This window comes from Salmo trutta, chromosome 35 (genome assembly GCF_901001165.1).
Source record: "Salmo trutta chromosome 35, fSalTru1.1, whole genome shotgun sequence".
NCBI lineage: Eukaryota > Metazoa > Chordata > Actinopteri > Salmoniformes > Salmonidae > Salmo > Salmo trutta.
Window position 1 is genome coordinate 5,883,772 of NC_042991.1, and position 16,429 is coordinate 5,900,200.

Below are 16,429 nucleotides of genomic sequence, written 5' to 3' on the forward strand. Positions count from 1 at the left end.
CTCTGGTAAACGGTTCAGGGCAATCATGACTGAAACAACCTGACAGCTGAACAGTTGATCTGCGATGCTGTGGCTCCACATCGGCTCTGAAATCCCCAGCAGCTCACGCACATAGGCAGAGATGGGGGGGATACAGGGAGGAGCAGAGCCAAACCATAGGCTAGATCTAAGGGTCATATTCAGTAGGGTATGTTGTAGAATCTTCAGATAGAAATGTATTGTATTTTAGAATAGACATGTCCCTCTGAAATGTACAGAGTGAGGAAAAAATGTCAGCTCTATTCATAGTATTTCTATCTGAAATGTTGCTGAATCTGATTGTCTGCTGGCTGTGTATGATATATCATGTTGTGCGACCCATCTTTAATAATTAGCCTACCACTGAGATGGGAAGATTGCCCAATGTTTTCTTATTTGGGTTGGAACAATCCTGCATACATTCATGGTGGCGCTTCCAGGACATTTTAGTGCCTTAATGCAGAGATGACTGTAGTCTAGCCTATTTCTACTTTACATTCAGACCTTTTCAATCAACATCACTCTACTGAAATTGCTATAAGGATCCAATGCAGGCTTAGAATCCGAAAGCTTCTCGGCTTCATTTCCTTTTACCTTCATACCCTCAAAGTCTGTGATTCCTAATCTTGACAGATAATGGCAATTTACATAAATCAGCTTTTCACCTGTGATGAGGTTCTCAGTGAAACAGGCCTGGGTTGGATAAAGACAGAGTCGTTGACTAGTCGCCATCAGCAAAGTGGACCGCTGTACACTAATGTTAGGCTATCAAAAATAACATGGAAAAGTTATTTGGCATTGTAAAGAAATGAGTAACTTCATAAAACAAGGTGATAGTTCACTCGCTGTATAATGTGGATATCCTAAGGATCCTATGCATTTTGTCAAGGCCTGGCAACTCCAGTGAAGGAACGCCATGTTGCCTGTGTGTTTGTGTGTGTGTGTGCGTGGTATCATAGAAACGGTCACATGTCAAGCTAGGTTGAAAGGGTTTATGTCATCTTCAACCTAGCTGTAAGGAAAGAAGCCAACGTAGCTCAGTCACAGTTTTCCATTGGGTCAAATTACTTTGCTCACGCCTAAATATAACATGTTAGGTATAGAAATAGGTTCAAATGCTTCCTGATGTAACTTAATTATAGCATTAAAACTCAGACCAAGGCCAATGTAAAAAGTGTCTGTCACATTATAAAAAGTGGAATCGGGAATAAAGTAATGTAGTGACTTATTGACTATGGTCTATTCTATACTATTATAATGTATTCTACCTTATTCTATAAAGTTCAATTTACTTCATTGAATGTATGTTCCGAAGAAAAGAACAGTTCTCACGTGATACTTTAAGCTCTGTTGGATAAGAAAAAAATGCGTAAGGTAAAATGATGGACTCAATTTTTCACCAATGAAAGACATGTAACAGAGCTGGGGCGGGCACTAATTGCAAGGGTAAATTATTTTGCATTGCTCGGTGCCCTGGGTACTTAGAGTTTATACATTTTAGACCATTCCATTGGTCCTTACGTGAAATCCACTCAACCGGAATACCGGACCGTTTAATTTGCCCAATGTCAACGACGTCTGGTCCGGATCATGAAAGGCCAGCCAATCCGCTTCATACATTTTGGGGCGTGTTTTTGTTTTCGCCAACTGATTGGTTCTCTTCCAAGCGTTTGTCCCTCACACGTTGCGCGTTTCCATTTCACAGATGAATAAAGTATCTGCTGCATTCATCAACGTGGCCTAACGGTTCTGTCTCACTGAAAGATCAAATAAAAGGTGCAGCCTTTGCGTTTTCTACGTTCTCAGTCTGTTTGATTTCATGAACGTATAACTGCTAGGTAGCGAACCTTATCAGTGGCGAGAGGTGTCTGTACTTTGGGCTGAAAGCAATCACAGTCTCTTCTACCATGGCAGGGTTTCTAGCGAGATCGTTATGGAGCAAAAAGGTCAACCACATTCCCCGTGCAGCTTTTCTAGCTAAATGCATTGTTTTATACTTGATTGGCTAGCATAGTAGCTAGTTAGCTAAGTATCGCCACACGTTTGAAAAAAAAAGTCTAAGCAGTCATGTACGATTATTTCCTTTTTGGCATTGCAACATGTAACGTTAGCTATATTCTGTAGCCAATGCATGATTAACAGGTTGAACGAGTCAACTAACTAGCTTCAATGTCACAGTTAGTTAGCTTAGCTAACTAGTTAGCTAGCAGAAAGGTAGGGTTTTGGATCTTAGCTAGCTGGCCAATGGAAACGTAACGTTAAATTGATCCTCGTTTGTCCTCTCTTCAGGCTAAACTTCAGATGGGTCTCATGTGTTATTCATCATCATCAGTGGTGAGTTAACATCTTGCAATCGTATAATAACTAGATTTATGAGTGGTCGTATGTATACTGTAGAGTTCGCTATCTAAGACTTGTATTAAAATATATGCTCATGCAATCTACACATGCACAGATATGTTTGACATGTCCATTGTGAGGTTGTCATTTCCCGTCTTCTTGCAGCCCACCACCAAGCTGTTCATTGACGGCAAGTTTGTAGAGTCCAACACCTCAGAATGGCTGGACATTCACAACCCTGTAAGTGTCAATGCTTACACACACACACACACACACATCACAACAGGTGTACACAATGTATAAACCGGTCGGGTCGGATAAGTTGAATATGTCTTGAGGGTGTCACTTTTAATCTGTATGATTTGCAAAGTGTAGTAATGGAAGCCTATTCTTCACAGCCAACTGACTTGACATGTTTATGCACTAACACTCACTATAACTCTGCATCTACTTCAGGGAAACTTGCTTTTGGCAAGGCAACTATATACTGCTGTTGAATGCAGAATCAGCTACACACCCAGAAGACCATAAATCTCTTCCCTACAAATAATTTCATTTAAATGTTAGCCTAAAAATGATTTATGTATTATTCATAATGCTAAAAACCTTGGTAAAGACAGAAAAGTCCCCCTCGAGCATTCAGTCTCACTAAAAAGACAGTAATGAAGCGCTATCCGACTCAACTGCCTATTCTACATGTCATGATATAATGTTATACCTGTACACAATCCATTTTTACGTTACACCCTCCTGGACAGGCCCCTTATGTAGTGTGTCTCCGTTCACAATGACGTGATGATTTATCTATTGTCCTTCTCTCCCTACCTCAGGCCACTAACGAGGTGGTGGGTCGCGTGCCCAAAGCCACCCAGACAGAGATGTTAGCTGCAGTAGAGTCCTGCTCCAGGGCCTACGCCTCCTGGGCCGAGACCTCCATCCTCACCCGCCAGCAGATCTTCCTCCGATACCAGCAGCTCATCAAGGAAAACATTGTAAGGAAAGACCCTGGACTGAAAACGGGCCTCCATAGAAATGGTTCCCAATATTTTGTTCAATATAATGCCTTTTGAGCTGTATTGAAAATCGTGATCCAAAGAACAAGCTACAAACATGTTTCTTTGCAGCAATCGGGGCCTAAAACATGATTGTTGGTTAATTGGTTAATTTATTTATTTTCATCTGTGTTTTCAGAAAGAGCTGGCCAGGCTGATCACCCTGGAGCAGGGCAAGACTCTGGCTGACGCGGAGGGAGACGTCTTCAGAGGATTGCGTAGGTTGACCAGTCATGCTAAGTAGGCATGGGAAACGGGAGAAAATGTTTGAACTGATTGAAACGGGGAGATACTACAACAACTTGTCTCTGTAGTCTGTATTTAAGTCTCTGTTCTGCAATTGCTATCTCCTTGCACCAAGTATTTGACCCTGTGCCAACCACTTGTATGTCTTTCTTTGCTACTCTTATCTCTACCTCCACATATGCTGTTTGACCTTCTGCTTCCTGGCTTTACTCACCGTCTCTTTGCCCCCTAGAGGTGGCAGAGCACGCCTGCAGCATCACCTCCCTGATGCTGGGAGAGACCCTGCCCTCCATCACCAAAGACATGGATACCTACACCTACCGCCTGCCCATCGGGGTGTGTGCTGGTATTGCCCCCTTCAACTTCCCTGCCATGATCCCTCTATGGATGTTCCCCATGGGTATGGTGTGTGGAAACACCTACCTGATGAAGCCCTCCGAGCGCGTCCCAGGATGCACCATGCTGCTGGCCAAGCTGCTGCAGGATGCAGGGATGCCCGACGGGACCCTGAACATCATCCATGGACAGCACGCTGGTAAGACCAGGCGGTGTGTGTGTGATGAGTTTTTATAAAACATGCTATTGAAGTGTGTCCTGTTTCCCAGGATGTAAGGAAAAACCAGGCTATGCTGATCATGTGTGTTAGTTAGTGCCTGAGGTATATTGGTAGATTTTGAATGTCCTGTAGACCCAGCACTTTATGTTAAGTAAATGCTTTGCCTAATGTGTGTGTTGGTAAATGTGTTTAAGTGCCATAGGGGGTAGCAGTCCATATAGGAAACACTGTTTGTTTTGTTGCAGGTTTAATTACCAAGGTGATTACACTGCCATCTTGTGCCCTTACAGTGCCATGTTGAGGAGTGAAATAATATGACCTTTGACCTCTTTCCGTAGCTGTGAACTTCATCTGTGACCACCCTGCCATCAAGGCCATCAGCTTCGTGGGCTCCAACCAGGCAGGAGAGTACATCTACGAGAGAGGATCCAAGAATGGCAAGAGAGTGCAGTCCAACATGGTAAATATGATGACCGAATAGGGTCTATGAATAGGGTCAATTGGGGACAAAACGAATTAAGGGAACCCTTAGACGCTTAGGGAAATATGTCTGCCTTAAATTGTCTACAGTGCCCTTAACCATACTGCAAGATGAATAGTTCTACCATTTTATCAATCCTGAACCAGTAGATGGCTAAAGTTCCTTGAGTTTCTTATTGCTTAGGTCTATGTCTTTGCACATTCCGAAAACGCATGGCAGTAAACCTACCAACCCTTGTATTCTGCCTCGTAGGGAGCTAAGAACCACGGTGTGGTGATGCCTGACGCAAACAAGGAGAACACTCTGAACCAGCTGGTGGGCGCGGCCTTCGGCGCTGCAGGACAGCGTTGTATGGCTCTCTCAACCGCCATTCTCGTAGGCGAGGCTCGTGAATGGCTCCCAGAGCTGGTGGAGCGCTCCAAAGCCCTGCGCGTCAATGCAGGTACAGTGCCTTGCAAATGTATTCACCCCCTTGGCGTTTTTTCCTTTTGTTGCATTACAATCTGTAATTTAAATTGATTTTTATTTGGATTTCATGTAATGGACATACACAAAATTGTCCAAATGTATGAAGTGAAATGAAAAACAATTACTTCTTTTAAAAAAAACGGAAAAATGGTGCGTGCATATGTATTCACCCCCTTTGCTATGAAGCCCCTAAAATAAGATCTGGTGCAACCAATTACCTTCAGAAGTCACATAATTAGTTAGATTGCACACAGGTGGACTTTATTTAAGTGTCACATGATCGCAGTATGTACATACATACATACATACATGCATGCATGCATGCATGCATGCATGCATACATACATACATACCTGTTCTGAAAGGCCCCAGAGTCTGCAACACCACTAAGCAAGCGGCACCATGAAGACCAAGGAGCTCTCCAAACAGGTCAGGGACAAAGTTGTGGAGAGGTACAGATCAGGGTTGGGTTATAAAAAATCAGAGACTTTGAACATCCTACGGAGCACCATTAAATCCATTATTTAAAAAAATGGAAAGAATATGGCACCACAAAACTGCCAAGAGAGGGCCGCCCACCAAAACTCACAGACCAGGCAAGGAGGGCATTAATCAGAGGCAACTGAGAGACCAATGATAACCCTGAAGGAGCTGCAAAGCTCCACAGCGGAGATTGGAGTATTTGTCCATAGGACCACTTTAAGCCGTACACTCCACAGAGCTGGGCTTTACGGAAGAGTGGCCAGAAAAAAAGCCATTGCTTAAAGAAAAAAATAAGCAAACACATTTGTTGTTCGCCAAAAGGCATGTGGGAGACTCCCCAAACATATGGAAGAAGGTACTCTGGTGAGATGAGACTAAAATTGGGCTTTTTGGCCATCAAGGAAGACGCTATGTCTGGCACAAACCCAACACCCCCCATCACCCCGAGAATACCATCCCCACAGTGAAGCATGGTGGTGGCAGCATCATGCTGTGGGGATGTTTTTCATTGGCAGGGACTGGGAAACTGGTCAGAATTGAAGGAATGATGGATGCCGCTAAATACAGGGAAATGCTTGAGGGAAACTTGTTTGTCTTCCTTAGATTTGAGACTGGGACGGAGGTTCACCTTCCAGCAGGACAATGACCCTAAGCATACTGCTAAAGCAACACTTGGGTGGTTTAAGGGGAAACATTTACATGTCTTGGAATGGCCTAGTCAAAGACCAGACCTCAATCCAATTGAGAATCTGTGGTATGACTTAAAGATTGCTGTACACCAGCAGGAACCCATCCAACTTGAAGGAGCTGGAGCAGTTTTGCCTTGAAGAATGGGCAAAAATCCCAGTGGCTAGATGTGCCAAGCTTATAGAGACATATTCCAAGAGACTTGCAGCTCTAATTTCTGCAAAAGGTGGCTCTACAAAGTATTGACTTTGGGGAGGTGAATAGTTATGCACACAAGTTCCGTTTTGTCTTATTTCTTGTTTGTTTCACAAGAAAAAATATGTTGCATCTTCAAAGTGGTAGGCATGTTGTGTAAATCAAATAACACAAACCCACAAAAAATCTATTTTAATTTCAGGTTGTAAGGCAACTAAATAGGAAAAATGCCAAGGGGGTGAATACTTTCGGAAGGCACTGTACCTTTCACTCTTTTACCTAAAGGGACTCAATACACACAGGGTATTGAGTCCCTTTAGGTAAAAGAGTGAAAGGTTTATGACTTTTTTTCAGCAAAACTTCTTACAAATCAAAATGTTTTCCCCTGTGTGTGAGAACATTGATTTAATTAAACATTTCAAATAGTACATCCAATATGACCACCAGTCCGCATAGTGTATGTCATAGAATAGAGTTCTAATTGTGTGTTTTCTTCCTCTCTGTGTGTATTTAGGTGACCAGCCGGGTGCCGACGTGGGTCCTCTGATCTCCCCTGAAGCCAGGGCCCGTGTTGAAATGTTGATCCAGAGCGGCGTGGACGAGGGAGCTACACTGCTGCTGGATGGACGCAATGTCCACGTCAAAGGATACGAGAATGGCAACTTTGTAGGCCCCACCATCATCGGCAATGTTACGGTAAGGGGGGGGGGGGGGGTCTCTATAACCGACCTGGCTTTGAACCCAGGTCAGCTGAGTGATTTTTTTTTTAATTTTTTTAAAATATATTTTAGGGGGTGGATCAGCTTTAATTTGTGGATAGATTGTAGCTTCCATCAATGTAATTGTCTACATCATTTCACATCCCTGTGTGTATGTATATACATGCATGCATACACACACACACAGTTGAAGTCAGAAGTTTACATACACCTTAGCCAAATACATTTAAACTCAGTTTCACAATTCCTGACATTTAATCCTAGTAAAAAATCCCTGTCTTAGGTCAGTTAGGATCACCACTTTATTTTAAGAATGTGAAATGTCAGAATAATACTAGTGATTTATTTCAGCTTTTATTTCTTTCATCACATTCCCAGTGGGTCAGAAGTTTACATACACTCAATTAGTATTTGGTAGCATTGCCTTTAAATTGTTTAACTTGGGTCAAACATTTTGGTTAGCCTTCCACAAACTTCCCGCAATATGTTGGGTGATTTTAGTCCATTCCTCCTGACACAGCTGGTGTAACTGAGTCAGGTTTGTAGGTGTCCTTGCTTGCACACGCTTTTTCAGTTCTGCCCACAAATGTTCTATAGGGTTGAGGTCAGGGCTTTGTGATGGCCACTTCAATACCTTGACTTTGCTGTCCTTAAGCCATTTTTCCACAACTTTGGAAGTATGCTTGGGGTCATTGTCCATTTGGAAGACCCATTTGCGGCCAAGCTTTAACTTCCTGACTGATGTCTTGATGTTGCTTCAATATCCACATAATTTTCCATCCTCATGACGCCATCTATTTTGTGAAGTGCACCAGTCCCTCCTGCAGCAAAGCACCTCCAGAACATGATGCTGCCACCCCCGTCCTTCACAGTTGGGATGGTGTTCTTCGTCTTGCAAGCCTCCCCCTTTTTCCTTCAAACATATTGATGGTCATTATGGCCAAACAGTTCTATTTTTGTTTCATCAGACCAGAGGACGATCTTTGTCTCTATGTGCAGTTGCAAACTGTAGTCTGGCATTTTTTTATGGCGGTTTTGGAGCAGTGGCTTCTTCCTTGCTGAGTGGCCTTTCAGGTTATGTCGATATAGGACTCATTTTACTGTGGATATAGATACTTTTGTACCTGTTTCCTCCAGCATCATCACAAGGTCCTTTGCTGTTGTTGTGGGATTGATTTGCACTTTTCGCACAAAAGTACGTTCATCTCTAGGAGACAGAACGCGGTATGACGGCTGTGTGGTCCCATGGGGTTTATACTTGCGTACTATTGTTTGTACAGATGAGTGATACCTTCAGGCGTTTGGAAATTGCTCCTTAGGAGGTCTGCAATTATTTTCTGAGGTCTTGGCTGATTTTTCTTTTGATTTTCCCATGAATGTCAAGCAAAGAGGCACTGAGTTTGAAGGTAGGCCTTGAAAGACATCCACAGGTACACCTCCAATTGACTCAAATTATGTAAATTAGCCTATTGGAGGTGTACCTGTGGATGTATTTCAAGGATTGTGTGTTCTTGGTGTAACTTAGGCAGTTGTTGTTGCCATCCTGTACCTGTCCCGCAGGTGTGATGTACCGATCCTGTGCAGGTGTTACACGTGGTCTGCCACTGTGAGGACGATCAGCTGTCCTTCATGTCTCCCTGTAGCGCTGTCTTAGGAGTCTCACAGTACGGACATTGCAATTTATTGCCCTGGCCACATCTGCAGTCCTCATGCCTAAGGCAGGTTCACGCAGATGAGCAGGGATCTTTCTTTTGGTGTTTTTCAGAGTCAGTAGAAAGGCCTCTTTAGTGTCCTAAGGTCATAGTTATGAGAACTTAGGACACTAAATTGCCTTCCGTCTAAGCTGTTAGTGTCTGAACGACCGTTCCACAGGTGCATGTTCATTAATTGTTTATGATTCAATGAACAAGCATGGGAAACGGTGTTTAAACCCTTTACAATGAAGATCTGTGAAGTTATTTGGATTTTTACGAATTATCTTTGAAAGACAGGGTCTTGAAAGGGACGTTTCTTTTTTGCTGAGTTTACATATAACATTCAGTTTGCAAGAATTTTGTGTCATTTAAGTTGAGATTGACTGTTAGCACGCTTAGCTAAACCCTAGGTTTCCACATCTACAAACTATACAGGTTACTGTATTTCATAGATCATGTACATTTTGGTGAACCATCTCCACTCCACTTGGAAGGGTCATGCATCAATGGAGTATCTCAGAACAACGTTGAACCTTGGTACAGTGGAAATTACACTTTGACATAAGTAAAAACAAATGTATACAGTTTTGACATACCAGTGTTAGGTTCTAAATGAACCTTATAAAATTTCATGGATGCTTAATAAAGCTCAAACCAAGTTTATACCCCCATTGGGTCATACAGCTGCATAAGACAAAAGACATATTCACACAAGCACTGATATTTAACCCTTTCTCCAATGCAGAGTCTCCTACACATCTGAACAGCCAATGCATCTCTGTTGCTTGACATAACCTTAGTGATATCTGTTCTTCCTCACTTCAACTGACCTCTGCCCCAAAGTGCTCACACCTCTCCAACTCACAGCTGTTATGTTGACTCGTACCAGACTGTCTTTTTTTCCTCCCATAGGATCCCTGATGGCTAACAACATATCTGGACAGAATGTAAACGTTATACATTCCCCTCGCTCCCTAAATAAGTATTTCATATTCTCAGAACCCAACACGACAATCTAGGGCTCCAAAAAAATAAAGTTTGCTGACATGGGCTAGTTGATCTGGACATTTCTGACAAGTTATAAATAGCTCTCTAAAGACATGACGAGGAAAACTGATGATGCACTACTTAATCTCAGGCTTTTTCTCCCCTCCCCAGCCAGCGATGAAGTGCTACACGGAGGAGATCTTTGGGCCGGTGCTGGTGGTTCTGGAGGCAGACACTCTGGATGAAGCCATCTCCCTGGTCAACAACAACCAGTACGGCAACGGAACCGCCATCTTCACCACCAACGGCGCCACCGCCCGCAAGTACACGCACGAGGTGGACGTCGGACAGGTGAGCCATAGTTGAGACTTCCGGTAGGTGCTTGGGGAAGTAAGACTTGTGTGATTGGCGTGCAACAGTACAAGTAGTTTCCCATTTTAACTTCATTTCTAGATAGATGGGTGACTATGCAGTGATTCATAGCTTGAGGTAACTCTGAGGATAATTTAATGCAACTTTAATTACGTTTTAGTTATTTAGCAGACGCTCTTATCCAGAGTAGGGAGTGCATACATTTTTAATTCGTACTGGTCCCCCGTGGGAATCGAACAACCCTGGCGTTGCAAGTGCCACGCTCTACCAACTGAGCCACACGGGGTCATCTGTTGTTTACTGCACTATTTTTGTTGTGTATGCAAGTTTTTGTCATGGGTCGTTGAAGGTGTAATTTGTAGGTTAACGTTGGGCTCTATAATCGTGAGTGTTAGGGTTTTCTAGCAGGAACCAGGTTACTGAGAAATAATGGTGAGAAACCAGTCAATTATAATAAGTCATTTTTATGAACAGTGTAACGTAAAACTTACTATTAAATGATATGCAATGTCTAAATCTGGCTTCTCTACAGCCTTGTCTGCAGGTTCATCGGTGTGTGTGTGCTGTTTTAGCCTACCGTAGGTCTATTTACTTACAAACAAAATTACCGTAAATTCAATGCGCCGTGTGTGACTGGTTCTCCTACAGTACTATGCCATTGCAAACAGCAAGTAGGCCTATAGGCTAGGCTACATCAGATCAACGGTCAAAAATGATGTCCATACCTATTCCAGGGGTCGTTTTTTAATTTCATTTGAAAGAAAATATTTGGCCTCCCCAAAGTTTAGGAATTTCGTTTTTGGTAAAAATACTAAAATCACCAGGAATTAAGCTATAAAAAAAAATAAAAAAAATTAGGAAATCTTCTCCCCTGTATTCCAAAGAATAAAAAGAGATGTGATTGTGTCTCAATGTAATCAAGGTATCAAATTATACCATGACATTTGGTATTTTCAAATACAATCTCTTTTTGGGGGAAGTTGTGGTCAATTTTCAGTGTACAAATTATTGTAATTAAGGTTGGATGTGTCTGACTTAATTAAATTGTTCAACAGCAGTCGACAAGGTTGTTCTGGCTCTGAGGCCTATAATGCTCTAGAGGTCAAATAGACAATGCGCCAATCCTATCCAATCTGGCATGGTATAATTTGATATGGAATATTTTCTTAATTTATAGACTAATCAACAGTGATAAATAGGCTATGGACATGTGTGTGTATTTGTTTCCATTTTAATAATTGTCCATTTCATCTTCATACTATCGCGTTGCTGTCCCCTTCATACTTTCCTTATCAATTCATTATCTTAGCCTACTTTCAGAAAGCCTAAGGTTTAAAAAAAAAAATAATCATATGTTTTAAGGAAAGGTGAAGTATTTGCTCTTGTCTGACATACACTGGTGGCTTTGATTGACAAGTCCATTTATGGGGGGGGGGGGTGGTGTGTGAGTTCGCTGATTCTCTTTATTTATTAGGTACACCACCCCCATTCATGAAAATGGATCACTCCATTTTGGGAGTTTGGGCCGGTGGCTGATGGGTTGCTGGTTCGGGTCCCCGTTTTTTGATCTTGTGAGAGATCTGTCGACGTGTCCTTGAGCAGGGCGTTGACCCCGGTTGCTTCTGTGTCACTCTGGATGGGAGTCTGTTAGATGACTGATTTTTATATATTCAATAAAAATACATTTACTTTGAGCACGGTATGATCTTCGGGGTCTAGGGTTTCCTGGGAATGGTGCGACAAACAAAACATCCGGTCAGTCAGCGGCAGTCCTGTGGGCAAAAACAGCTTGTTGAAGGAGAATGGCTTGAATCGTGCAAGCTAACAGGCGGGCACAAACAGACATAACGGCACAAACCGGCATCTCACAACACATCGATCCTTGTCACAGATGGTCTACTGCAGCAGACGACCACACCGTGTTCCACTCCTATCAGCTAAAAAAGAAGCGGCTCCAGTGTGCATGCGAACACCAACACTGGACACTTAAGGAGTAGGAAAAACGGCCTGGTCCGACGAATCCCAGTTCCTGCCACGTCATGCTGATGGCAGTTAGGATTTGGAATGAGTCAATGGACCCAGGGTAGTGGCGGCAGTGTATCGCGTCAGCATGGACCAACATACCTGTGGAACGTTTCTGACTTGTAGAATCAATGCCCCTGAGAATTCAGGCTGTTCTGGAGGCAAAGGTAGATCCGACCCGGTACTAGATGGGAAATATCGTAAGTTTATTTTTGAAGTGTCTGTCCTATATCTGAGAGAGAAAGATCTGTAGTTTGTTGTTGGCACATTTAACCCTTTTTTTAGACACTAAACTACTTCCATATATACAGTGCAGTCGGTAAAGTATTGAGTCCCCTTTACTTTTTCCACATTTTGTTATGCCTTATTCTAAAATGTGTTAAATACATTTTCCCCCCCCCCCCTCAATCTACACACAATACCCCATCATGACAAAGCGAAAAAAGGTTTAGAATTTTTTGCAAATGTATTAAAAATACCTTATTTACGTAAGTATTCAGACCCTTTGCTATGAGACTCAATTGAACTCAGGTGCATCCTGTTTCCATTGATCATCCTTGATGTTTCTACTTATTGGAGTCCACCTGTGGTAAATGCAATTGATTGGACATGATTTGGAAAGGCACACCTGTCTATCTATATAAGGTCCCACAGTTGACAGTGCACGTCAGAGCAAAAACCAAGCCATGAGGTCGAAGGCATTGTCCGTAGAGCTCCGAGATAGGATTGTGTCGGCACAAAACTGGGGAATGGTACCAAAACATTTATGCAGCATTGAAGGTCCCCAAGAACTTAGTGGCCTCATCATTCTTAAATGGAAGAAGTTTGGAACCACCAAGCCTTTTCCTAGAGCTGGCTGCCAGGTCAAACTGAGCAATTGTGGGGGAGAAGGGCCTTGGTAAGGGAGGTTACCAAGAACCCGATGGTCACTCTGACCAGAGTTCCTCTGTGGAAATGGGGGAACCTTCCAGAAGGACAACCACCTCTGCAGCAGTCGACCAAGCAGGCCTTTATGGTAGAGTGGCCAGATGGAAGCCACTCCTCAGTAAAAGGCACATGACAACACGCTTGGAGTTTGCCAAAAGCCACATAAAGGACTCTGACCATGAAAAACAATGTTCTTTGGTCTGAAACCAAGAATGAACTCTTTGGCCTGAATGCCAAGCGCCACGTCTGGAACCATCTCTACGTTCAAGCATGGTGGTGGCAGCATCATGCTGTTGGAATGTTTTTCAGCGGCAGGGACTGGGAGACTAGTCAGGATTGAGGGATAGATGAATGGAGCAAAGTACAGACAGATCCTTTGTCAACCTGCTCCAGAGCATACTAATATTTTCAGTAGTGTATTTTTCCATTAGTATATGATATTTTTTCCCCCCCTCATTCCTGCATCCTCTTTTTTTTACCCTTTCTTTAACTAGGCAAGTCAGTTAAGAACAAATTCTTATTTTCAATGACGGCTTAGGAACAGTGGGTTAACTGCCTTGTTCAGGGGCAGAGCAACAGATTTTTACCTTGTCAGCTCGGGGATTCGATCTTGCACGGTTACAAGTCCAACACTCTAACCACTAGGCTACCTGCTGCCCCAACTGCATCCTCTTTAGCGGCTTTGAACAACATATTGCCACAGAGAATAAACGCAGCAGTATTTGTGACGTTATGTGAAATTGTTTGGAGAAGTGGAGGGGGAAAAAATTAATCGGACTTGGTGCGACTGGTTCAGTGCGTCAAATTCAGAATTTGTTTTTTTTGGGGGGGGGGGGTGATTCCTTGCCAATCTGAAACGTCTTAATTTGTATACTAAACTAATATTTAGAGAACATGAATAATAATAATAATAATAATAATAATAATAATGCTACTGATGATAAAGTGTAATAGTGAAGTTTCAGAGAAAAGCAATGTATTATTTTGTCTGATATGCGCAAATCCCCCCTGGCCAATTACCGTGACTTCAATTTCAAGACCGTCACAGCCCTAATCACAACTGGTGAGAGGATATGCTGAGAAAGAAGGGCAAATTAGCAGATATTAGGCCCTTAGGCTACAGCATAGTAAGCAATTAATATGTATAGAAGCCATCTGTGCAGGCTACACACAACCTCTCCACGCAGTTATGGTGGATAGCGTTCAATCTCCAGCTCACATTCAAATCTCCAAACTAACGTGTGACATCTGGCAGAGGTTCAAAATATAAACTGTTGCTAATCACAAAACGTCTGATGCACTGTGTCCACAAAAGCGCTTGAGGAAATGGACATTTGCAACATTGTTTGATGATGTTACGCTAACAAAAGCAAGCGCACTGTGGGCCAACTGGTTAGATTTGCAATCAACTGCGACATCTATGGTGCTAAATCTCCGCTGGCCTAGGGCTACTATTAGTTTATCTGATTTATTTTGGGGATAATCTGAGTCACCACAAACGGGTTATCATAAAGTAAAAACAACCTTCCCAAATTTCCCCTATAGCCAGGAGCAAGAGGAGAGATAAGGGCCAACAAGCTGTCTGACATCTTTTTTGGGGAAATATTCAACCCTACTGTGTGTGCGTTTTCTCATTTTAGATTGGCGTGAACGTGCCCATCCCCGTCCCCCTTCCCATGTTCTCCTTCACCGGCTCCAGAGGTTCCTTCAGGGGCGACACCAACTTCTATGGCAAACAGGTTAGCTCGCTACAACCAGCACAAGCCCATAACTGTTTCTCACCCTTCGATTTTTATCATATAACCATATTGGTCCTAATGAAGTGTTTCTGCAGTATGAGGTGGACATTTTCTAGTGTTGACTGTCTGCTCCTCTTCTCTGTGTTGTCTCTCTACAGGGCATCCAGTTCTACACTCAGATCAAGACTGTTACGTCACAGTGGAAGGCCGAAGACGCCACCACGAAGAGCCCGGCCGTTACCATGCCGACCATGGGACGCTAAACGGAATGTACACTTGTTAAAATGTGGTGTTCTCTACCAGGCACAACGTTCTACATACTGACTGACGTGCGTTAACGTTTCAGAAGGGGTTAGCAGCCAAGGGCTACGAACAACTGATAAGTCTATTGCAGTCATGGAATATGTTTTATACAGAGTGTACTATATGAGAAACGTTTTTGTATTTGAGTTTGACCCCGTTACTGAAATTGCTTCCTGTAGGGTGATGGCATATTTTAATCTGAAATTTACTGTAGCAAGAAATCCTCTGTTCAAACACTAGTCATATGCTGACCCTGGGAGTCACATTAGGATGGACTAGGTGGAATGCAATGGGTGAGAGAAGGCCGGCGGCAGGTCTAGTGGTTAGAGCGTTGGGCCAGTAACCGAAAGGTTGCTGGATCGAATCCCCGAGCTGACAAGGCAAAAATCTGTTGGCCACTGTTCCCTGAAAGGTCGTCATTGTAAATAAGAATTTGTTCTTAACTGACTTGCCTAGTTAAAAAGGTTACATCTTAAATATTTGATTTATTTTTGCATCCTAACTATAACTATTAGGAGAGGGACAGGGGACACCATTGATTCATGCAAATATTCTAAAATCTGCATACAATGTGAATTCTCACCAGAGATGTTTCCATCACGTTGACTTGTTGCCGATTTAAAGGCTGTGGGTTATGACGAGGTGCCTATAAAAACTTTTGCCGTTTCCCATGTACCGAATAAAAAAAAATACACTGTAAATTGGTTTCCATCGCATTTAACTCTGATGGTTGTCGTCGCATCAAATGTTGCATTATATAGCGAATGTGCCCACTCTGGTCTTGGCACGTGCGCTCTAGCCAACAGCTTGCAGTGCGGATATAGCCGACGTCAGAGTATTATGGGAAAAGGAGTGAGTGACAAAAAATAAACTGCAGCCAAGCATCGATCATCATGTCACCAGAATCTGCATATTTATTCGAAAGGAGCATCAATCTCATCACCGTGCCCTTCCATCTACCATGTGAACTTGATTTATTTCATCTGTAGCCATGTTTTTGTTTTTTTGGAAAGGCATTTTTTTTCTACTTAATTTATTTTGCGACGTGCACCGTGTATTATTTCGTAATACAATCGTTTTATACTAGTGCATAGTACTTAGAGCAACCTCGTTACATATACAAATAATTACCTATCCCAG

The 16,429-nt window shown here is 42.8% G+C and overlaps 1 protein-coding gene across 1 annotated transcript; it reads left to right on the forward strand.

The window, feature by feature from the left end:
- The first annotated feature begins 1,808 nt into the window (after nt 1–1,808).
- LOC115174498 (methylmalonate-semialdehyde dehydrogenase [acylating], mitochondrial) lies at nt 1,809–15,990 on the forward strand. The gene is made up of 12 exons (XM_029733096.1): nt 1,809–1,964; nt 2,308–2,352; nt 2,524–2,598; nt 3,189–3,350; nt 3,550–3,628; nt 3,889–4,191; nt 4,551–4,672; nt 4,946–5,135; nt 7,041–7,222; nt 10,098–10,277; nt 14,888–14,986; nt 15,145–15,990. The coding sequence occupies exons 1-12, from the start codon at nt 1,926–1,928 to the stop codon at nt 15,247–15,249; spliced, it is 1,581 nt and encodes a 526-aa protein (XP_029588956.1). The 5' UTR covers nt 1,809–1,925; the 3' UTR covers nt 15,250–15,990.
- The last annotated feature ends 439 nt before the right edge of the window (nt 15,991–16,429 follow it).

Bases quoted from the DNA above. Each gene is read 5' to 3' on its own strand.
- LOC115174498 (XM_029733096.1), top strand. From the start codon at position 1,926: ATGGCAGGGTTTCTAGCGAGATCGTTATGGAGCAAAAAG. The intron at 2,353-2,523 runs GTGAGTTAACAT...GTCTTCTTGCAG, and splicing joins GTTATTCATCATCATCAGTG to CCCACCACCAAGCTGTTCAT. The intron at 3,351-3,549 runs GTAAGGAAAGAC...CTGTGTTTTCAG, and splicing joins AGCTCATCAAGGAAAACATT to AAAGAGCTGGCCAGGCTGAT.